The 24,812-nt window shown below is 45.3% G+C and overlaps 1 protein-coding gene across 1 annotated transcript in view; it reads right to left on the bottom strand.

Moving 5' to 3' along the window:
• Positions 1 to 3,013: 3,013 nt before the first annotated feature.
• Positions 3,014 to 24,812, bottom strand: part of TOPAZ1 (testis and ovary specific TOPAZ 1) — a 55,642-nt gene continuing 33,843 nt past the window's right edge. Inside the window, exons 14-20 of the mRNA XM_048510476.1 lie at positions 22,840 to 23,011; positions 21,778 to 21,878; positions 15,498 to 15,663; positions 11,992 to 12,156; positions 11,062 to 11,265; positions 5,563 to 5,746; positions 3,014 to 3,293 (exon numbers count right to left, since the gene is read on the bottom strand). Coding sequence (XP_048366433.1) covers positions 3,080 to 3,293; positions 5,563 to 5,746; positions 11,062 to 11,265; positions 11,992 to 12,156; positions 15,498 to 15,663; positions 21,778 to 21,878; positions 22,840 to 23,011 — 1,206 coding nt within the window. The 3' untranslated portion in view covers positions 3,014 to 3,079. The remainder of the gene's footprint in view (positions 3,294 to 5,562; positions 5,747 to 11,061; positions 11,266 to 11,991; positions 12,157 to 15,497; positions 15,664 to 21,777; positions 21,879 to 22,839; positions 23,012 to 24,812) is intronic.

Genomic DNA, 24,812 nt, shown 5'->3' with positions numbered 1-24,812 from the left:
CCCTCTACCAAATTTTGTTTACCGAAAAAAAATTCTGCAAGACCTGTAAGTCAGAGCTATTCTGCCAGGCCTATGGTCAAGGACAGAAAAGTCATGGACGTAGGTAAGGGGGGGTTTCTCAGGTTTGAACCTCCCCATTCATGTCCGAAGCTCCGCCCACCCATTTGTGGGTTTTTAAACATTTCAGTGCTTTTTCGGTTTGTGGCCTGCAGGGGGCGCATTGTTTGGGCTAGTAGCAGCACCAAACTTTCAGGGATTGTTTGGGGGACTCTCCTGATGATACTACCCAGGTTTGGTGAGACTTGGTTCAGGGGGTCCAAAGTTATGGACTCCCAAAGGGGGTGCCCCATCCTCGATTGTTTCCAATGGGAGCTAATAGAAGATGGGGGCTACACCTTTGAGGGTCCATAACTTTGGACCCCCTAGACCAAACTTCACCAAACCTGGCAGGTATCATCATGAGAGTCTCTTATTGATACCACCCAGGTTTTGTGAAGTTTGGTCCAGGGAGTCCAAAGCTATGGACTCCCAAAGGGGGTGCCCCCATCCCCCATTGTTTCCAATGGGAGCTAATAGGAGATGGGGGCTACACGTTTGAGGGTCCATAACTTTGGACCCTCTAAACCAAACTTCACCAAACCTGGGTGGTATCATTAGGAGAGACTCCTAAAGATACCCTGAAAGTTTGGTGCTGCTAGCTTAAGAATTGCACCCCTGACAGCAGGCACCCCCCAAATTTCCCGATTCTCCTTTTAAATCCAAGCCCTTTTGCATGGATTTAAAGGAAGAATCTGATGTCCTCAGTTTAGAAGAAGAAGAAGAGTTTGGATTTATATCCCCCCTTTCTCTCTTGCAGGAGACTCATAGGGGCTTACAATCTCCTTGCCCTTGCTCCCTCACAACAAACACCCTATGAGGTGGGCGGGGCTGAGAGAGCTTCGAAAAGCTGTGACTAGCCCAAGGTCACCCAGCTGGCATGTGTGGGAGTTAACAGGCTAATCTGAATTCCCCAGATAAGCCTCCACAGCTCAAGTGGCAGCAGGGGCGTAACGAGGCAGCCCTGGGCAAAACCTGAGTTGGATGCCCCCCCCCCATGGGCGGCCTCTCCACCACGGCCAAATTTTTTTGCACCAGGACATTGGTGCCTGCAGGGGGTGCATTTTTAGACATATCAGCACCAACATTTCAGCATATCATCAGGTGACTGTCCTTATGCTACTCCCCAAGTTTGGTGAGGTTTGGTTCAAAGAGTCCAAAGTTATGGACTCCCAAAGGGGGTGCCCCTATTCCCCATTGTTTCCAATGGGAGCTAATAGGAGATGAGGGCTACAGTTTTGAGGGTCCATAACTTTGGCCCCCCTGAACCAAATTGCACCAAACCTGGGGGGTATCATCAGGGCAGTCTCCTGATGAGACCTTGAAAGTTTTGAGGCTGTGCATTCAGAAATGTGCCCCCCTCAGCCTGCAACCCCCATTGACAGCAATACAGAAAACTCAATGCAGAACAAAGATTCTTGGGCAAATATCTGGGATGTTCCTGAAGGGGGCGCATTTTTGGATGTATTGGCACCACAATTTCAGGATAACATCTGGAAACCGTCCTGATGGGACCCCCCACGTTTGGTGCAGTTTGGTTTAGGGGGTCCAAAGTTATGGACCCTCAAAGGGGGTACCCCATCCCACATTCTTTGCTAAGGAGAAGAGGGATACAATGGGGGATAGGGGCACCCCCTTTGGGAGTCCATAACTTTGGACTCCCTGAACCAAACCTCACCAAACTTGGGGGGTAGCATGAGGACAGTCTCCAGATGATACGCTGAAATTTTGGTGCCGCTAGCCTAAGAAATGCGCCCCCTGCAGGCCAAAAATGGAAAATCACTAAAAATTTCCAAAAACGAACCCAGCATTTTGATGGCCCCCACAAGGTGATGCCCTGGGCAGCTGCCCACCTTGCCCAATGGGCATTACGCCAGTGAGTGGCAGAGCAGGGAATCAAACCCGGTTCCTCCAGATTAGAATGCACCTGCTCTTAAGCACTATGCCACATTGAAAGTGATGCTGTTTCAGGGTGGGGAATAATCCACCCCAAAACAGCATCACTTTCAATGCTGTTTAACTAGGGACCCCAGATTGTCCCTTTAAAGTGGATTTAAAAGGAGAATTTAGATTCCAGCATCACAGTGGCTGCCCGGGGGTGGGGCGGGGGCGGGGCGTGCAAAACTCAGATTTTGCACCAGGCTCCATTTTCCCTCTATGCTTCTGCCCAGAGGGGAGGGGCAGGGGAGGGGAGTCTGCCATCCCCGACCTCGGAGAGCTGCTTTTATAAGCACTAGGCCAGGGGCGGGGCTTGGGGAGGCGTGGCCATGCCCTAGGGGCGGGTGGGGGGTGGTCCCACCCCTGAACTCCCCCCATAAAAAAATCTATACCTACGTCCCTGAGAAAAGTTATTCTGTTTGGCCACCCCTTTCCCCTACCCTCCCTTCTTTCCATCAAGTTCAGTACAAATGACGTTTGTGGGTATGGTTTTTACTATCTTTCCCTTAAATGGTTATGCTGTTGCATTGTTGATTATATTAATTTTTATGTGATTTTTAAAAATGTTGTACGATTTCCTGAGCCCTCTTGGGGAGGGCATCTCACAAACTGAATAAATAAACAAAATAAATAAATTATAAAATCAGATGAACTTATGTATAGTTGACCATATGTTTGCATGCTTAGCATTAAGACAAAGACTAAAAGATCTATGCTGTCAGCCATTTTACATGATTCCATATCTTATGCTGTATTATCATTTGCAGTGTTCAGTATCAGATATTTCCTGACAGAGTGATGCAAACATAAATGCAACAGTCATTTGCATTCTGGAAGGGGGGGGGGGAGAAGAGGGGAAGTCTCCTTTCAGAAACTACTTTTGTTTCCAAGACCTGGCTCAACTATCATCTATGCAATTTTATGTCTTATAACACAAAAGGCTGAACTATAGAAATTAAAAATGAGAAGAGTCTGAACACAACATAAACAATATTTATTAATTATTTTGAACAATGATTACTTTAACTGAAGTTTTTACCAGTGGCTACTGAAAAAGCCAGACTTTCCCCGCCCACTTCATATTTTCTTTCAACCATTTAAGTACCCATATGTGTTCCAAACTATAAACTTGCTCCTGGTTAACATTTACAGTCAAAGGCTTTAAGGAAAGCTTTGGTGTAGCTAATTGGATGGCTTGAGATAACCTTTCCACTGCACTCTGATACTCATCTTGGGTTCGTACACTTTTGCCTTTACATCTGCAAGAGAATTCACAGTCACAAAAATGAGGACTGGTGACCTGCCAAGTTGACAGATTAACAAATAAGAGCCAGTCTTTTTCTCTAAAATCTATCTTTTAGAAATCAGCTAAAAACAAATATTAACTAATTCAACACAACATTATTAGCTAGTAAAGTCTAAACAATGACTCAGAGGAATGAATTAAAACACTTTGGTACTGCCACATATAAACTCAACAGAATGTGTAAGATGCAAGAGAACCTAATGAGTGGAGAACTGAACACTTGCAGGAAGGGGAGAGTGGAAGACAGACAATGCCAAAGAAAGTGGGAAGTGAGGGTGGTAAAGAAAACAAAGCTAGAAAGGTAGCCAGAGTGATTAAGAACAAGTTTTCATGACGTATCAGCAACTGAGGGAAAAACCAGGTGCTGCCTGTAATATGCACTAACTGTACTGTCTTGCTAGTAACTTGTATTATATCAACATGATATTGTGTGTGTTCTCCCATTCCTACCTCATCTAACTGGGTATTTACTAAAGGGAAATGCTGGATATAGCACAATGACAAATCATTCTTAGTTTTATTTTATGGAAGTGAAAGTGCAGAATAGCAATAATTATTTTAATATCTAGTTCCACACTGACCATTATGTTTCAACTAAAGATTAGTGTGGGTACAAAAATAAAAAAGGAGTTATGGCATCTTAAAGGTTAACAGATTTACAGTAAGTTTTCATGAGTTAGGAATTGCATGTATATAGTCTATATAATAGCTATCCAATAATCTAGGCAGCCAACATGATGTTAAGGCTAGGTTAAGAGCAGTGGACTCTAGTTTGGAGAACCAAGTTTTATTCCCCACTCCTCCACATGAAGCCTGCTGGGTGACCTTGGCCAGCCACAGTTTTCTTTGAACTCTCAGTTCACATAGAAGTAAAAGAAGAAGAGTTTGGATTTATACCCTGCCTTTCTCTCCTGTAAGGAGACTCAAGATGGCTTCCATGCTCCTTTCCCTTCCTATCCCCACAACAGACACCCTGTGAGGTAGGTGGGGCTGAGAGAGTTCCAAAGAACTGTGACCAGCCCAAAGTCACCCAGCAGGAATATAGGAATGCGGAAACACATGTGGGTCACCAGATAAGCCTCCACCACTTAGGGGGTGAAGTGGGGAATCAAGCCTGATTAGAATCCCCCTACTCCAGATTAGAATCCACTTACTCTTAACCACTACACTACATTGGCTTTACACCACATAGGCAATGTTAAACCACTTCTGAATGTCTCTTGCCTTGAAAATCTTATGGGGGTGACTTGACAGCACACACACACAAAGGTTAAAAGATTTATAGTAAGATTTAATGAATTAGGAATTGTGTGTATACAAAGTAGTCTAGATCTTTCAACAAAGTTCTGTAGAAACTAACTGCAACGTTTCAGTTTCTATGATGTACAGTCTGAGGTGGTACAAACAAACATGCAAATGGAAGAGTGCTTCCTTTTAATGCAGTGGTTCTTAAATTTTTTGCTGTCATACCTTTCTTGAGGAAGATCTTATGAACCCCCACCTCCCATGAATCTGCCCTAAATCTTAGGCAGGGCGAGTTTTCTTTTTAGGACCTAAAAATGCAAACTTTTTTTTTAATCCGGAGTTTAAATTTAGGATCTGGAATGGTCTAAAATAATCACTGAAATGAACACAAACACAAGCAATGAAACAGTTTTGTGGAAAAAATTTTGGTGAATTTTGTGTATGTAGAATATGGATAAAACCATTTATGGTTGAGAAGCAACTCACACCTGCCTTGGAGTCTGCCTATACCTCCCCTGGGGAGGCTTACACCACAGATTAAGAACCCCAGATTTAGCAAAAGCTAAACTTTAAGGGAATTGCAGCAAATTCAGCATGGCAGGTTAAATTACTACCAAAATAGTTAGTCTTTTGGTATCCTGAACTCTCACCTATATTTGGTTCCAAGATAACCAAAAGATCCAAGATTACTCCTTAAAGGGACTGCTGAGTGATTTAATGACCATCATCAAGCTTTCTAGCACGCCTTTTATGCCTATCATTGCAAATGTGCCGAGGCATGTACAGTCACTTTGCTGTGAAGCACAATTAACTGCTTCATGTTACGCTAGTCCAGGGATGATCATTATGTATCATGTTATTATAAAATGCTACGTGAATTCATTTTATTGGATTTTCTGTGGGAGAACCAAACTGACACACAAGTAACAAGACTTCTTTGGGACACTGCCAACCACATACTGAGATTGTGTACTTACCTTTTCAATATTATCTGAAGTATCTGATTAGAAGCACCAGGACTCTGTATACTACTAGCGTTTGAAACCAAAAATACTTCAATTGCTAACAGCATCTCAATTTCGGTTACGTAAGATGGAATCAGGAGGTTCTTATGGTATAGATTTCCTTCCAGTGGTGGGTAGCAACCTAATGCTAATGCACCTAAAAAATTAGTGAAAATGTAAAAATGTTACTATTGTGCTACATCAACAACACACATCTGTTTTTAAATGAAGCCTCTATTTTAAAATATAGTGTATTTTAGTTCTTGTTTCTAATAGTACTGTCAGTCGTTAACTGTCTTGGAGGCTCTGACTGAGCTGAAAGGATGGGACATAAATCTTCTACACAAAATAAATAAATACATTTGTGAGTAAGCACTTAACATTTTTTTCTGAACACTGGAGAAGACAGAGTTGCACTTATCTGTAACTGCTATTTATCAAGGCCTTCTATGCAGACATACATTGGGACTGTGCCTATACGCAGGCCTGCTGAGCAGCAGATCTTTTCCTAGCTCCCTATCTAAGGAGGAGATGCCCATTCCATCCAGTCTAAAACAAGGGAATTTTCCCACCTAGGATCACTTGTACCAGATGAAGAGAACCCCTCCATTCTCAGTTCCTGTTTGCTGCCTTACGCCTTCAAAGATGAACACCAAGAGAGCTCACTGCGGGGAAGGAGGGAAGGTATGTGTGTTTGTACAGAAGACCTCAATGAAAAACAGTTACAGTTAAGTGTAACTCTGTCTTCATCCTCCGCCTTCTGGTACAGCTCCACACTGGGATTCTAGCAAGCTCACTTACTTAGAGGAGGGATGGAGCTCACACTGGAACAGTATATGCAAGATGACTCTCTCCACTTCAGCACCCTTCCCTGTCTGTCCAGGGCACTGAGCTGAAGAAAGGGGTCCTCCAGTGACCATGTCGTTGCTCTGCAGATCTACATTCGTTGATGGAAAGCAGTCAAGGACCTCATTGCTCTCGTGGAATGTACCTTGACATCCAATGGTGATGACTTCCTGCTGCTCTGTAGCAAGCTTTGATTGCAGACACCACCCATCTAGCAACTGAGTCAAAGCTGCTTTGCTCTTCTTAGGGCCCCAGTAACAAATAAAAAGATTCCTCTATGGTCTAAAGTATTACATCCTTTCCAAATAATACAAAAGGGCTCTCCTCACATCTAGGGAGCATAGCATCCTCTCTGCTTCTGAGGGATGTGGGAAGAAAGCAGGCAAAACTACCTCTTGTGTCAAATGAAATGTTGAGACCATCTTGGGTAAGAACTTGAGGCAAGGGTATAGCGCAACACTTTCATTGAAGATTTTCAAGAAAGGGGGCAACTCAGTGCCCCTAATTTGCTAACTCTTCTTGTGGAAGTCTCAGCAACTAGAAACACCACCTTCATGGTGCGCAAATCCACAGAGCAAGTTGCCATGGGTTCAAACTGGTGCCTCAGTAACTTGGACAGAACCAGTGAAAGAGATCATTGTGGTACAGTTCTGGGTGACAATCATGGGGAACATGTTTATCAAAACCTTCAGAAAGCATTTTCACAAGGGTTGCCTGAATAAGAACTCCCCTTCCAATCCCTCATATTGCACTGAAAAGGCAGCCAAGTGTACCTTTATTGAGAATATTGCTAGTCCTCCCTGGATCAGTGTTAGCAGATAGTCAAGGATCATTGGGCAAAGAGCTGTGAAAAAGAATGCACTTTGGGACTGATTCAACCCTCAAATCTATCCCATTTCTTAGCATGCAAGTATCTTGTTGAAGGTTTTGGGGCCTGTAAGAGAATGTCAATGTAATTCCTAACCAGGTACTAGCCAGGCAGTTAGGTGCAGTCTGCTTATGTCATGGCGCAAGTGGTCCTCTCATCTGAGGAAATCTTTGGGGCGGGGGGGGGGGGGGGGGGGGGGGAGTGCAATCCTGTGAAGTCCTGCTAACCTGGCTGCCTCCACAAACCATATTTGGTGTGGCCAATATGGGGCAATGAGAATACACCTGGGATTTCCTGCTTTGATTTTCCAAGCACTCTGGTGAGGGAGAAACACATAAAATAGACTATGAGGGCAAAACAGCCTTGCCTTCCTGGATTCTCTGGCAAAGTGGTCCCCACTGGAAGGGGGAGAAATTCCTAAAAATGGACAGAATGTACTCCCACTGGATTGGCCACTTGTGATTTGTTGAGAACAACCTGCATAATTCGTCTGCCCAGGTTTTTGGTACTTCTGCAATATGCATAGCTCTCAGATCCATCCCACTCTGTAGGACGACCTTCCAGGTCTTTATCACTGCTGTGCAAAGGTGGAGTGACCCCATGCTCCTTTGCTTGATACAATATTCAGTAGCTGAGTTGTCCGATTTGTGTCAGAACCCTCCTGTTGTGTAACACATCCTCAAGGGAGAGAAGGGCAAATTTCCCCACTCTGAGTTCAAGCACATTAATATGCAAACTGGACTATCTCCAGTCCCAATCCCTTTGTATCAAGAGATCCCTATAGTACGCTCCCCAGCCCCTTCTTCAGGTGTCCACAGTAACTGTAACCTCAGCCACCCAGTACCATTCTAAATCTAGGTTCTCTAAGGAACTTGTTCAACTTCTTCAATTCAAAATGGGCCTCCCCCCACCAGCCATCCTTTTTATCAACCAGGAAGAACCTGGTAAAACCCCACGACTCAGGGTTGAACTGCACCCTGTTCAGTGAGCTTGTCTGCCAACTTCAGGGCCATAGAAGGAGAAGAGCAAGAAGGCAATGTGACAAACTCTTTAAAACTTCTTTAGAACCCAACTATCAGAACAAATGATATCCCAAACATGTGAGAAGTAGGACAAACTGCCAAAAATTAAGGCTTCTTGTCATGCCCTACGGGAATTAGTCAGAACTTCTGTCCCTGTGCCTGTAGGGCATTGTGTGCCCGTTATACTGCTATTGCTGGTATGGCTTAGGGTACTATTAGTAGACAGGTTAAGGCTGTTGTCTCCTGTGTGTGTGGGAGGGGGGGTTTGGGGATTTGAAGGTCTGCTGCCTACGTTGATAGTGCTGTTTGGATTGAGCTTTAGATAATACCCCAAAGAATTTTGCCATTTGACAGTTCTTTAACCCTGCTGGAATCTCATCAGTAGACAAGGTAAACATAGTTATCTTGAAGGGCAAGTCCACTAGCAATGTCATGGTTCTAAGCCAGGCATACCTCCTAATTGTCACAGCAGTTGCCAGGGTCCTGGTTGAGGTGTCAGCTGCATGTTCACCTGCAGCTACTTGTACTTCAAAACCAGAAAAGCCTCGTTCTGCAGGTCTCAGATGGCTAATGGAGCATCCTCCAGGATCACATTCAGGTGTGCGAAGTTTCTCCCAGGTAAATAACAGCTAGCCTCCCAGAATCATTTGGTAATTGGCCACCTTAAAGTTTAATGCTCCGGCAGAGTAAACCTTTCTAACGTAGGAATCAATCAGCCTACTTTCTTTGTCCGATGGAACTGAGTGTTAGTCTGCTCAGGGCTTACTCTGGAACATGGATGAACATGGGGGGGTGAATAATCAAGAACTTTCCAGTTCCAGGTTTAATCCAGTAAAAGTTCTCTATCTTCCTCAACGAGAACAGCACTACAAATGGCTTCTGTCTGTTCTGTCAGTCCCTCAACGACTGGAAGGGTCACAATGCCTAGTACATCTGAGTGTAAATGGCCTAAAATCTTATCCTTGGGACCGCTGTCCAATCCTGTAACCTCTAGGTCCAAGGCTGTGGCAATCCTGAGTATTTGCTCAGAGTACAGTCAAAGGTCTTCATTGTATGGGGTCCATCACTCTGTCATCAGGAGAGGTCTCTGATTGGTTTTCTGAGCTTCGGACCTGATGCCTCTAGGTGAGATATGAAACCTTAAGGGGCCACAGTTGGTTGCTCAGGCTGTTGAGGTGGGCCCCAGTAAGTGGATTCCCAATGCTCTTTGTCCAGTGAGCCCTGGTATTCCTGGCTCCTATAAGGGGGTTACTGCAGGTTAAGCCAAGCAGGGGCGACTGGTGGATCTTATCAATCCAGTCTACTTCCCAGAATATCCACCTCTAAGTCTAAGAAAGACGGTACAGGGAACACAAGGGCATTTAAGGAGTCTTGGGAGGTGCAATAATCTGTTCAACCATTGGGAGTGAGGTGGGTCTCACTGGACTTTGTCCCTTGCCTGCTTAGGCGTTTTAGACATCTTTATGTTTACAGTGCTTTTTAAATGGAGGTTTGTTATCTTTATTAACAGATTTGCGCTTCTCCTGAATGGGTGAAGGCCTTGGAACCATAGGGGTCATCGGAACAGTGGAACACCTCCCCATCTGAATCGGCGGTGGTGATGCAACTGTTTGGGGTGAGTTTGGAACTGAGTGGCTCAACAGAGACTTAGCAGTCTGCATAGTAGCCAGCACTGATCTAACAGATCAGAGAACCAGGGTGAGGTGAAGGAGACGCCAAGGGCTTTTCCTAGAGCGCTGCCTTCAGGCGAAATGCTCTATCAACCCTTGCTTTTGAGGTAGATCTTACAAGCCTGAGTGTTGTGCATTTCACCAAGGCACAAAAGGCAAGCCTTGTGGTCGTCTGACCAAGTTTGTACTGCAAATGGTACATTTTTTAAAAGCCAGCTTTTGAAGCCATTGGTGCTGGCAGGCACCAGCCTTGGTTATATTATTACGGCCAAGAAGAAAAGAACAAGTTAGAAATCTCACTAAGCAAGCAAACAAGGGAGATAAGAAGACAGTTGCATAAAAAGGGGGCAAAAAAAGAACTGAGGGTGGAGGGGGCGCCCCCATCAGGTACATGCAATCCTGGCTGGGAAAACCCCCATGCTTTAGTTTGGGTGGGTGGGGCATCTCCTCCATAGCTAGGAAAAGATCTGGTGAATGGCAGGCCTGCACGCAGGCACCAGAAGACCAAATGTGAATTTGAACTTCCTGACAACCTAGAAATGTTCTAAGAATTTAACATTCTTAGCAGATGGAAATAAGGGTCTTTTCTTTAGTTTTTCATAATGTGTGTTTACTACAAAATAATGACATTTTAAACAATATTAAAGTTGTGCCACAAATGATGCTGTAATATGGCACCTGCCCCTTTTGTCTTTTCCTTCCTTATACTGTGATAAGCCTTTATTTTTTCCCCCTTCAAATGTGACCACTGATCTGTTCTAAAATGATAAGAGAAAGAAAGCTAACAGTAGATGGGTTTGCTGGACAATTTCTACATGGATAGGAAATGCCATAAAATCCTTAACAAATTAATCATGGAAAATTAACCAGAAAGTTAAGTTTTTCAGTAACTCTGTCACTTTAGAATGGTTAATGAAATCATCAACATCATAATTGGTTCAGTATTCTTCAATATGAATAGCTATCTATATGCACAACTGTGGATCACATGACAGTTTCAGCTTTATCTAGTGGAAATTTTTCAAACCACTCCAGGTAGTAAAACTCTGTTTTAAAGAGAGCTTACTTCTATAATACGTCCTTGCTTTAGGCCAAAGATCACTTCTTCCCAGTTCTGTGATGAATGCTCTAAGTATCTGAAAGTCAACAGGAATGTTCTTTGCAAGCATAAAATCTATCACAGCTGAAGATATTCCAAGGATTTTACTTTCCGTACTAGCTCTTAAAAGATTGTTAAACAGAAGGCTGTACTGGGCAACATCCAGACTATCTGTAGGAGGAGACCAGGTTAAACTATTAATTACATATTTTAATGTTAACTAATTGACATCAATTCCTGAGATCATTCCATAAGTCATATCAATGAGATTTTTCTTCAAATATGAAGCATAACTCTTGTGTGGCTTCCACACAATGGTGGAAGCTATAATTTGACCCTCCTTTCCTAAAAGAAATTAGGAAGAAACAATACTCCAGCTTGGGATAGCCAGTTCCCATCTTCAGCCCTGGTCTACGTGCTTCCATGGAACAAAGAACATGCTAGTACGATTCCATCAAGGAATTCATGTCAGCTATTCTTCCAAAACACCATTCCAGTCTTTTGGGTTCTGTCTAATTCCTCTGAAAGACCACCTTCATTTGCATCTAGTTTGTTTCATAGTTGTGATTAAGTCAGCTTCCCGCTATCTTCAGGCACTCTAAGGCTTAGAACATTAAGCCAAGTGTTGAGTCAAACCACTTAACTTAAGAATTCAAACACTTAAGTGTCCACTTTTGTCTCCTCAGGAAGTCAAGAACCCTCCTTTGTCCAGGAAGTTTAAGCTCTCTTAGTATCTTATGAAATAAGCAGTTACAATATAGAATTACAAGTTACAATTTCATCTTATGAAATAAGCAGTTACAATAGAACATCACTGTTTTAACATTAGCCGAAGTGACCGATGAATAAAAACCGTAGACTCACTTGCTACTAAAAACATAAATAAATATCACTTACCTCCAGAATTCTGAAAGCCTGGAAGATTTTGAAAGACTTCAAATGCTTCTGCATAAGAGTTTTTAATCATGTATTGAGATGCTATCGTACAGAGCAGGTTATGCCTTTTCAGGACATCCATTTTATCACAAGGCCATGCTACCGTGTTGATTACCCATCCGGATTCTGGAGAGATTAATATTATTTTTAAAACATGTCAAGGGGACATATGCACATAGTACCTTGCACTATTACATAGCACTGATATAGAACAGACCATTCATCTCGTCAAATAGAAAAACATGGACAAGAACTTTTAATGGATTTAACTTTTTATGGGTCTTCACAAACATAAAATGTTTTTGATACTAACATTTTATACAGTTTACTTCCATCTAATTCAGGGGTCAGCAACCTTTACCACCCAAAGAGCCATTTGGACCTGTTTTCCACGGCCCTGAAAATCTACCGAGCCAGAGAGGCAGCTCTGCATGGAGCCGCCTCCGGTTCGGCCCCTCCACTCATCTTTCCTTCCAGCGCTGGGAGGCAGAGGTGCCAGGCAGGGAAACCTCCTCTGCCCAATGGAGCAGGCAGCAACCTGCTCCATGGGACAGAGGGGGGATGGCAGCCGCGGCCTGCCCGGTGCCGCCACTTCTCACACTGTGGGAGGCAGCGGCACTGGGTAGGGAAACCCCCTCTGCCCAATGGAGCAGGCAGCCGTCTGCTCTGTGGGGCAGAGGGGGGATGGCGGCTGCTCTCCAGAGCAGTGCTGGAAGGAGAGGTGAGTGAAGGGGACGCGAAAAGCGGCGCCCTCACGCACGGAACCGCCTCTGATTCAGTCCCTCCACTCACCTTTCCTTCCAGCGCTAGTCTGGATGGCTGGAGGGACACGCCCATGGTACCCTCCAACCTCCAGACCATGTGGAGCCGCAGTATAAGGCTGAAAGAGCCGCATGTGGCTCTGGAGCCACAGGTTGCAGACCCCTGATCTAATTTGATTTATCTTCCAAAAAATCTAGAGTACCCCCTAATAGTTTTCACAACAAACTTATGAGATAGTTTGAGTGATTCCCCACAGTATATTCTGTAGGGCTCGACTTGCGTCTGCCAGAATTTTTCTTCATGAGGTCGACTTGCTGTCGTTCCGCACAGCGGCCGAGCTCTTCCTGAGCTCGATTCGCCATTAATCCGCACATTGCCGAGTTAGTCTCTCCTTACCCAAGCTCAGTGGGTGGGGTCGACTCTGTGCGTCATCCACCCCTCTGCCCCGCCCGGGGACAGCTGGCCAGGCGGCGCGCTGTTGCCGGTGGCTCCTCCATGCTGCGGTGCTTTTCCGGCGCAATGGGGTGAAGTACGGCGTGGCATCACGGGGCATAAAGGTGCTCCCCGTCAGAGTTCTCAAAGCTTCCGGTAGTTTCGCGGTAGCGGCAGCGGCCGCACTCCCATGGCTGGCTGCGGCTTACAGGTGAAGTGCGTGAGCGCGGGCTTGTGCGGTTGCAGCCCGGCAGGTGAGGGAGCCGAGGGAGGGAGCGAAAGAGGCGGGCGCAGCGGCAGCGGCCTCCCTTAGGAAGCGGCACCGACGGGAGCAGCTCCCCGGCTCTTGTGCCCAGCCCAGCTCCGCCGCCTTCTGCTCCCGGGGCTGGTGCCTCTTGAGCCCTCCAGGTTGCAAAAGTTATCGCTGGGGGAGTGGGGAGGGAGGCTCAAGCCTTCTGATGCCAAGGGGGCCGTCAAGTTAGGAAACGAGAGTGATGGGGCCGCCTCGGAGCCGGTGCTAAAGGCTGGCCCCGCTGGCTTCTGGCCAGTTCATGCATCTCTCCGATTAGTTGGCTCGCAGAGACAGGAGGTGGTGAATGCCACGAGGGCTGGGAAAAGGCAACGCAGCATTGCTGGTTGCGTGTGTGTTGGGAGGGGGGTGGCGGACGGGAGGCGCCCCTCGAAAAGGTTTGTTTCGCTTTACATTTCTGTGATTGTAACGTCGGGCAAGGGAAGGCGACTGTTTGGGAAAGACTCCCGCTTTCTGACCCACAGGCGTTGAGCTACCTGCTTTCTCATGTGGGTACTGAGATCTGGAGAAAGCTTCCCGTGTGCAAACACCCCATCAAAATGGAAAAACCGCCATCACCTCTACCTTCTCGTCCCCCTGTACAGCTCGTTTTCAGAGGCTGGCAAAAGCCCCTTGGCTAAAAAGCTAGAAATCTATCTGGAAGCCACAGACTGTGGTTGCTCTGAATGGTCAATTATGATTGGCTGGCCGAAAACGCGCCATGATTGGTTAAAGGGAAACTAAGCCCTGATTGGGCAGAGACAGGAGCAACACGATTGGCTGGCGGGGCGAGTCGAGCTCAACAGACGGTCCACACAAGTGTGAACTCAAAGCGACTTCACCAGAAAGTACTCCCTTGGAGAAGGATTGAGAAAATCCGGCTGAGGCGGGTCGAAGGAGAGTCGGACTTGTGTCGAGATCTGAGGCTGTGCGGACTACCCGAGTCGAACACAAGTCGAGCTCTGCTGGTAATGTGCTGTGTGGAATCATCCTTTGACAGCTATTCCTCACAGAATTGGGATTTAAATTGGGAATTGGGACTGCATTTCCTGGTCCTGTCTAGACCAGGGGTAGGGAACCTGCGGCTCTCCAGATGTTCAGGAACTACAATTCCCATCAGCCCCTACCAGCATGGCCAAAACAAGGAATGAAATCCATAACTTTAATTAGACCAGACACACCAACATTTAGACTAGACCAGGGGTCTGCAACCCGCCGCTCTCCAGATGTTCATGGACTACAATTGGTCATGCTGGCAGGGGCTGATGGGATTTGTAGTCCACGAACATCTGGAGAGCCGCAGGTTGCAGACCCAGACAAACCAACCATTATGCTAAATTAGCTCCTTTAGCTGACTGAGTTCCCCCTTCTTTTCTGCAATGGGAAGTGGGAACTGGGCAGCCCAATTCCAAGTGGGGAGGGCAACTCCCCCTCAGGAGCCAGAGCAGGTCTTCGCCAGAAGAAGTGTCCTCCTTGGGGCACTTAACCCAGCAGAGGGGCAAATCTACTGATGCCCAGCTGCTGAGGCACCCCACAACAGCCGGCCTCACATCGGAGTTCCCATGCTGTCCCCAGCTGTGTCGGTGTGGTGGGAGCATTTTCATGGGTAGAAACGACCTTGGTTAGCTTCCACTTCAGGGTTGGCATCAGTTCTGCCGCAGCCCTGACTCTGTACTTGTGCCACCCTTTTGGGTAGTGAAAGTGCATAGGGCTCCTTTGGGGGAGTCAGGGCAGCAGGGAGGGGTTTGCGTTTCTCTCCTCCCCATCGAGGAACCTCACTGGAAGTGTTGCAGTGCTGCCTCCAGCAAGCTGGCCCTGCTGCACTGACTGTCAGGATTTGGCTGTTAGCTATCATTTAAACTTTTTTTTAGCGTTAGTACCTGCTTCAGCTATAACTGTGTAAATGACCTTATTATACTGCTATCAAATCTAAATGCGAAAAAAAATTGCAAGTATGATTTCATTTGTTAAAATAGCAACGTACGTTTCAGTATCCACACTGCTCCACTTAGGCTCCCACTGTTCAGAAAGACTTGCACAGCAACATTGACAATTTCACATCGTGATGCAAATCGCTCTCGACCAATAAGCCCCTTCAGGTAAGTGAAATGTATCCGCAAAGCATGAAGTGTATCCAGTATCTTCCTGGCCTATGATAAAAGGGACAATGCAGGACATACAATGAAAATTACTGTATCATAAGTTGTTTCCCCTAGGAATACACAAGTGTTATCTGTGGTCTAAGCCACTGGTCTCTTGTTTTGGCCATCATCACCTCAGCACTTATTTCAAGACACCATTTCTGTCAAGATATTTTTGTATGTTATTTTATACATCTGGGTAGGATACAACCAAAGTTAAGCATTTTTACCCTATTGATTTCATGCATAAATCTTGTCCATCATAGCTAATATGCTGTGTTTTAATCTAATTTAATTTATTTTAATGGGGTTTTGTTGTATATGCTGTATGAGGAAATTATGTTGTGCACTGCCCAGAGCCTTCTGGGGGTAGGGCAGTATACAAAGCCCATAAATAAATAACTAAACAAACAAACAAACAATATGAATTAAAATTGCCTAACTTTTCTGGTTTGTGCCTTAAGTTTTCATCCTGAAGACATGAGATTCCAGGCTTTATTTTGCTGTTAAAATCATCTGAATTCAGAGTCTAGGTTTACAGCTTTCATTTTGTTTCTTCCACTCCTCCAAGTCTAACTAAGTCAATTAAGGCAAGATACACTTTGTTTTGTTTGAAGGTTCAAAGCTGGCCAAAGCTACATGAGTATTGTTCGTACCAGTACAATAATTTTATCACATATTCATTGAGGTGGAGGAAGTATGGTGATCTTGTCAACTTAGTCCTTTCAACATATGAAAGCTCAAGGGATAATTTAAGAACTGTTTGTCCACCCTACAAAGGAACAAGTTTCTCTCAAGTGCATTAATTCTTCCAACCTGACTATTTCAAGCTCTCCATCAGAACTTAGAATCCTTGACTGCTAATTTAATAAATGAAATAGTTTACTATTAAATCATGTTAAAAACATATGAGATTAGCAACATCCTGGACAAGCAATCTGGAGACCATGAACATCTGGAGAGCCGCAGGTTGCAGACCCTTATCCTATGGTATCAGCACATCCAAATTACAGACTTTAACAAACAGGAGTTCAGTGTTACTTTAAAGAGCAATGAAGATTTTATTTCAGCACCAATTTATGTGGTACAGAGCCAAACACTTTATTCCAGTGTAAGCACAGCGGGAATGGAGGCACCCTTTCAGGGGCTGGGGATCCCGGTTGTGATGGGACGGGGCTTGTACGACGGTAGGCGGAGGCCATATGAGAGACGGCGTGCGAGATATGGCTATGCTTCAAAGACGCCTTCTTCTGACTCCTCCGAACCTATCCCGGCGATCTAAGGTGGTTGGGTTCAGAGGTACCCTTGCTTCGCCCTCTGGTAAGTTGATCGTACGCCAGGTCCATGTATCAACAAGACCTTTTAAGTTCTCCGAGATTTTCTCGGAGTTCAGCAGATGGACTCTGGCTTTAAAGTGTACCACCGGAACCTGGCGCGGGAGGGCGAGACCGCCGCCTTTGGGCTTAAGCCGTTGCCCTCACCACAGGTTTCGCTAAAGAAGTCTCCACCGATCAGCTCGCAACACAGGGCCGGGGTGGCGTGGCAATGTTCGGTCCGATCTCCATCCTTTTTAGGGCAAATCCTGTCCCGGAGGTCATTGGAAATGGAGTGTGTCGGCTTGGAGTGGTTGTGGGTATTGAGAGGTTGGCTATCCTCCTCCTGGTACCGGTCGCCTAGCGCTCCAGGGGATAGCCTGCCGCTGCTGCTGGAAGTGGTGGCGGACCGGGCGCTATGGTTCCCCTGCTTATTGTTTTGGGGGACTTCTAACGTCCATGCTCGATGACGCCTCATGTACGGGCGTCAGCGACCTGGTGTCATCCATGGCATGACGCCATGGGCCTCTCCCTTGGTAAATTCTGGCCTCCAAATCCCATGAAGCCGGTCACACACTGGACCGATCTTCGGGTCAGTGTTGACGGTCATATCCTCTAATCGATAGAAGCGCCATGGTCTGACTCACTCATGCCCTGAAGGTCTCGGATGAGCATGCCGCAATGGTCTACCCCCTGTCTAGGGCTTAATTTGAAATGATTTATGCTCACCGCGCAGAGAATTCTTTATGGATCCTGCTGGATTCTCTGAATGCTCTGGGCGGATCCTGAACCCACCGGGCACCCCTTTGATGGATCTGCGTAGCGGACTGGAATAATTCCGCCTTTCCAATGCCATCGAGGTTGTGCCTCCCCGACTTCTTACTACTACCCCGTTCTCCGTTAGTCTGCGTGGTACAATCCGAGGGAGCTGGGCGCTGCCTGAAACGGAGCTTTAGACGGCTAGGAGCCGGTGAAAGTGGAGGAAGTCTTCGCGGACTCGAGGCTGCGCGTAACATCTTTATAGGACGCTTATGAAGGCTCTATGAGATGGCGTATGAAGGAGGCGAAGAGAGAGTTGTTCTCCCTCTCGTGATTCGCTAGCTCGCGTTTCCAGCACAATTGTTTCAGATATTCGATCAATCACCTCAATATCTGAGGGTTCAAAAAATGCCCAATTGGCTATTAGCCGTGAGGCTTTTATGAGCCGGTATTTCGCAGATAAAGTCGCTGTCGCTCCGCCAGGTGACCTTCCCTTCGGCCAATCTTTTAGAGACAATTCGGGTGAACTCGGAGGCTCCCTTGTCTGCCTTCTGGCCCCTGTCTGGCCCAGTTTTCCTGCTCTCCGAAGCCGCCATGTCGACAGAGTCCTGGCTGCTGTTAGACTCCATTACTCATCTCCGTCTCTTCTGATCCGCGCCCCTCTTGGCTTATTAAAAACATGCCGAGAGGAGTTAATACGCACCCCATCTGTTGAATATCATCAATAGCTCCCTCGAAAGGAGCTTTTCCTCTGGTGGGTTGAAGGGAGGCAGTGGTCCGCCGACTCTTAAAAAGCACTGTCGTTAGATTCTTAGTGATTCGGCCACTTACCGCCCCGTTTCGGGAATCTTTCGCTTCTGGGGAAGCGTGATTGAGAGGAGTGGTGCTGGAGCAGCTTCAGGGCTTTCTGGAGGACACATCGGGCTTTCGATCCCTTCCAGTCCGGCTTCCGCGCTGGGCGGCTGGGACGGAGATCTGTTCTCGCCAAGCAATCACAGATACGCCGGTATGCAGCTTGACCGAGGCGGATCGGCGCTGCTGGTATTAAGGCTTGACCTTTACCGCAGCCTGCTTTGATGTGGTCGCACCGTGACCTTTTGACCCACCACCTTGGTTGCTTTCCTTCCGGAGTGCGGGCACTGTCCTTCAAATGGATTGCCTCGCTTTCTCCCGGACCGGGTCAGCAAGTGTGGTGCGGGGATCAGGCCTCCCGACGGTGCCCACTTTTATTGTGGAGTGCCCCAGCGGAGCGCTGTTGTCCCCTGGCTGTTATTTTAACATCTACATGCACCCCTTGCTCAGCTTGGTACGTGGAGCTTTGGGCTGGTTTGTCACCAGTATGCTGATGACACCCAGCCGTTCCTGCTCTATGGAGGGGAGCTGTCAGCCACCCCTGCAGCTCTTACAGCATTGTTTGGAGGCGTGTAGCTGGTTGGTTGAAGCAGAGCAGGTTAAAACTGAATCCAACGAAGACGGAGATTCTCTGGCTAGGCCGTGGGGGCGGGATTTCCAGCCGCCGGTGTAGGGGGGGTTTCCATTGGCACCGACTCCTTCCGGCCCTCCAGTTCTCCTGGGGGGTCCACCTGGATTCGTCTCTCTCTCAATGTGGAGACTCCAGGTGGCCCGCGTAACCCGGGTATGCGTCATCTTCGACAAGCCCGGCGACTGGCTCCTCTCCCAGGCGGACCTGGCCACTGTAATCCATGCAACGGTCACCTCCAGGGCTAGACTATTGCAACTCGCGCTACGTTGGCCTTCCCTTGCGGCTGATCCGGTGATGGAAACTGGTCCAGCATGCGGCGCTCCATTTGCTCACGGGAGGTGCCTCTTTAGAGACCATATTACGCCTGCGTGTTGCATCAGCCTCTGCATTGGGCTTCCCAGTTGAGTTCCGGATTGTCTTCAAGGTATTGGTGTTAACCTTTAAGGCCTTCCGCGGTCTGGGACTCTTCGTGATTCTGAGAGACCGTCTGGCTCCCATACACGGCCCCACGCCGGGTCTCTTTGGCGTCAGCAGAGGGGCCAACTCCATGCTCGCGTGACTCCTCCAGCTCCCCTTCTATGATGCGGCTGGCTCTCCACTAGGGCCAGGGCTTTTACGGCTCTCTGGCCCCTGCCTCCGTGTGGAAATGCTCTTCCTCCAACTGTCCGGCACCTCCTAAGGGACCTTAACGAAGTTCCTCGCAGGGGCCTGCAAGCAAGACCGAAGTTATTCACCGGCTTTTGGAGGAGCCCAGTCCGCGCTGATAGGGTGCCCAGAAACAACTAAAGCCTGCTGTTCCCTTATGTAGAGATTTTAATAGCCGGATGCCATCTTATTTTAACTGATGTAATTGAATGCTGCTTTTAAATTGTTTTAACTTTTAACATATCCACTGTTTTATTTAATGTTGTGAACCGCCCTGAGCCCTTCGGGGGAGGGCGGTATAAAAGTGGAATAATAAATAAAAAAATTAAAAGTCTTTAAATTGCCTCTGGTTTGTCTTTGCTGCAAGAGACAAACACAGCTACCCCTCTAATATTGCTGAAGAAAAAGAAAGGAAGGATCCCCTTTGACCACCGAGAAAGGTCATGCTGAGGCCCAGCACAGACAAAAGCCATGTGAGATATGGCCTGCAGCGAAGAGAGAAACTGGGAATGACTGAATGGAAAAACTGATTGGATCCACTCAACGAAGACAGAATTTAAGAATCAATTTTAAGATTAAGGAAATGCTAAGAAAAGCCTCATATGTTTTAAAACTCTTACTGCATGCAGATACATACATTTTAAAGGCATAATTTTTGTACTATACAATCTATTATGACCACGTAATGGCACACTGAACTAATGTATTAAAAACAGCCCCCAGACCAAGGAATCAAGTCCAAGCCCAACATACGTCTACTAATCTAGAGCTCTAGGACTCACAGATCATAACACCGAGAATTCACCTGCAAAAGGATATGATAGTATCTTACACTAAACATATTAACCATAGATACTCTAAAGGAAGTAGGAAAAATGCAGAAAATATGGACCGGTATTTTGGTTCACATGAAGACTACATCAGTATATAAGTCATTTAAACTTGCATCCATTATATTGGAACAGATGAAAGTTCCTTCCATATTTAGAACCTCCGTTGTCAACAGACATGCCTCTCCAACACCAAGAATCCTAATCATGCAGAAGCAGCCTCCATGAAAAACCCTGCACACTGGGGCCATGTGTCAAGTGGTCAAAAGAGTATTCAATATAGTTCATGTCTCCTCATAAGATAACTGGACCAGGAATACCAGTTGCTGTTGAGTGCAGCCAGGACATCTTGTTCTCCCTTGCACTTTGGAATCTATCCTGAAATTAGCCTCACAGCTAAATATCTATATCCCAACTGTCAAAGTCCAGGCAGAGATGGATCATTACTCGAGCCAGATGTAACGCATTCCCCTCTGCCGTTCTTAAGGGCCGACAGTTGAATATTTCACTTCTAGATATAACATGTGCTTATTGTCAGGACACTGTTGAGACCCTCGAGCATATTACGTTTTCTTGCCCGAGGTATGTGTTACCGAGACTCTCCCTACTTGTCTCGGCTCTAGGGAATAGAAAAAGTTGTTCGGAGCATACAAAGACTATTCACCTGCTGAATAATAGCGACAGCGGGATAACTGGAACAATCGCTGAATTTGTATTAGAAGTGCTCAAGCCAAAGACTTAATGGAAGCTTGATCACCTCTTCTTTACCAACCTTAAGAGCTTTGTCCAGTTTAATGTCTTGTTTGAACACCTGCTCTGTCCTGTATTTTGTTTTATTTGTACTGATATGCCTAATAAAGGTCAGTTGAAGTTGAAGTCCTTATGAGATAGAGGAGAAAAAAGAGACACGCGAAAAGCCATGCTGGATTTGACCAAGGCCCACCAAATCCAGCAGCCTGTTCACACGGTAGTGAACTGGGTGCCTCTAGATAGGAAGCCCACAAACAAGCCAACTGCAGCAGCAGCATCCTACTTGTGTTCCACTGCACCTCAAATTAAGACATCTAGCGATAACTATATCTTAATAAAGTACCTTTAGCCACTCATGTATTTCATAGTAAGCATATAAAACACTTATTCCAATTCTTCCCAGTAATGTTTTGTCTGCTTCATTGCGCTGCGGCATTGCATTTACTAGAAGAAGAAATGGGGAGAAAAAAGGTCAATAGCTGTTGCTTCTGATTTTTTTTTTTTGCAAAAGAACTTCCAATAGTGGAAATGGAATGGAATGTATATATAGAAAAACAGGTTATTTGAAACGAAGAAATTGCTTGCTCTGAACACTCGCTGAAAAATACTTATTTTGCCTTATACTTCGACTTTCTATGTGAGATGAAATCACGCAAAGTATGTGAGGACAAGATCCTTCTCTGTGCCATGCTTCTAAAGTACTACTCTTAATAAAGTACTCTTCTAACGTATTACTCTTAATAGACAGCATTCTATGGATAACCATTTGACGTAATTTCCACTTTTAAGAACTGAAGGATTTCTTGAAAGCTCATTCTCAGGCACTGAGGTTGCCAATACAGCCCGTGAGGACTTCACCACAATCTACACATTCTCAGAATAATGACAATAATAGCTTTCCTAGAGGGACAGCAAGCTGACTTTGGAAGCAACTATGTACCACAGCATCAGTCCCTCAAATATTCCTTTCACATTTGCAAAGGTAAATATGGCAGTAAGTATTTTGGCCATGGTTACAGTAGTACTACATGAGTTTTCATTAAGCCATCAACATCAACAAGGTGGAAATGGTAGCAGTGTTGTAGAACTTCATACCAAGCCATTAGAGGGGGCAAATGCTATTTCCCCCCCACAACAGCCATGGCCTAATTGTAAGGTGTTTCACTGACTGGTATAAAGCATACAAAGAATCCAAATTGATAAATGATGGATGCATTCCTTCCATCACCAACACAAAGTGATTTCCTGTCTGGGGATAAATCTCAGGCAGACAAACAGTACTAGGGAGGCAGAAGGGAGGCAATGTATCTCTTGGATTATTTATGTTTTAATATATACTCTTCCTTTATTCTGAGAGTTAACTGTGTGCTCAGTGAACAATCTGTCACTTTTGTACAAATTTTACCTGCAGCTGCAAATTCACAAAAAGCAACTCCTGATCTGTCTTCCTTCACAGTGTTGATTAGAATGTTAGCAACAAACAGCGAGCACTTTTCAAAGTTGAATTTTTCACTCCCTCTTCTCACATGAACAAACAAAACTCCCAGTTTAGTCCAGTCTCCTTTATCTTTACAACGCTGTCCAAAAAAAATGATGAAATGTTTAAAGAATCATACATGTATGTTACAGCTTTAAAACAAATATGACTAACTTAATGGGAGGTTCAGTTGCACTTTTAAACAGAAACAAGAAATTGAATTCAGTAAGTTGGGTTTTTATTTTCTTCTTGGCTACCATAAAGCTAATAAACTTCACAAGACCTCTCATGGATTTACAACACATGCCATTCAATGTGGCCCGAAAATATAATATATGTGCAATTAATTGTTTCTCAGACATGGAAAACAGTTATTTATGATAATCAAGAAACACCATCATCAATTCATTTAACAAAACCAGCATTCCAAATACTTAACAATATAAAAAGTAGGAAGAATTTCTAAAGAAAAAAATCCAATTATTGCATGTCATGAGTTCTGATCACAATTCATTCAGGTCTTCCCTGCAAGTTCCTACATTGCGGAACTGTCTGCCTTAGGCTATCAGGAAGTCCCAAAAGTTTTTCCTTTTGTAAAATGTGCAAAACGTTGTTTGGAAAGGTTTGCTTACTGAAGGAACAAAATCTCAGTTAGATGGTTCATCTCTTGTTACTTTAATAAGGGATAAAGAAGTCTTTCCTACACTGACTGTTCTGTCCCCCTGTTCTATCATCTCTGAACTGCTTTTTTGGACTTACTAAAAATCCTTGCTATTAGAGTTAAATGTGATAAGAACAACCAAAGTTGTCAGGCTCACATACTCACCCTTTTCTGTCATGAACAGTGCCCAAAATGCAAACCAGGAAATCTTCAGTAAACTATGATTTGTTGCAATGTCTGAACTGATAACTTTCAGCAATTGTGGCTGTCTCTTGTTTACAAACCAGGATTCTAATGCAGGATTAAATCACAATGTAAAATCCTGATTTGCAACGAAGAAGCAAACGGAACTTCCCAACTGCACATGTTTATTGAAGGTTTCCTGGTTTGCAATTTCATTGCTGCACATTAGGGGAGGAAACATGTCACCATGCCCTTCCCCCACAACTTATATTTTCTCAAACAAGAGGTTCCACCCCAACTTCCCAGAAAACCTACAACACAAATCATCTTAAAAATTTTTTTGGCCCTTAAAGCCTTTAAAATGATGTATCAGACTTACTGTGAAGGTGTCTTATCTTCAGCAGGGCAAAACCATTCAGACTGGTTAGGTCACATGCCCCAGCTGCTCCAGGCACAGCTATGCAAATTTGCAGCAGGCTCTCCTGGACAATAGGGGGCTGTTCCTTACAATTGTTCAAAATCCTGGTTCCTCTGCTCCACCAAAAAACTTTTGCCTTCCCAGATCTCTGGATAATTGAGACAGGAAATTGGATGTTTGGAGAACAGCCCCGAACAGTCCAGGAGATCCTGCTGCAAATTTGCATAGCCCTGCCTGGAGCAACTGGGAACATGATCTAATTAGTCTAGATGACTGAGACCCCACTGAAGGAGAATATGTCTATGCTAGAATAGTACCTCTCATGTAATTAATAATTTTTCAAAATTATTACTAGACCAGACATTCCTTGCACACATCACATTTTAAAAGGATACTTAAATGCAAGGATCTGGTTTAAAAAGGAGTTACTTTACAATCATCCTCCAATCTGAATTTGTAAAAGATCTACAATGTAAGAGGCAAGAGGTTGCCAGAGCTGCAACTGTTTATTATGTTAGGGTTGGACATTCAAAAACATGCACACCTGATATTTACAAGCAGGCCAGGCTCTCGAAAGGGACAGCTTTCATGCATACTTAATAAAAACCATCTTCAATCAAACCATAACAATTAAGAGCA

This window comes from Sphaerodactylus townsendi, linkage group LG11 (genome assembly GCF_021028975.2).
Source record: "Sphaerodactylus townsendi isolate TG3544 linkage group LG11, MPM_Stown_v2.3, whole genome shotgun sequence".
Taxonomy (NCBI): Eukaryota; Metazoa; Chordata; class Lepidosauria; order Squamata; family Sphaerodactylidae; genus Sphaerodactylus; species Sphaerodactylus townsendi.
This window is presented reverse-complemented; position numbering and strand designations above follow the sequence as displayed.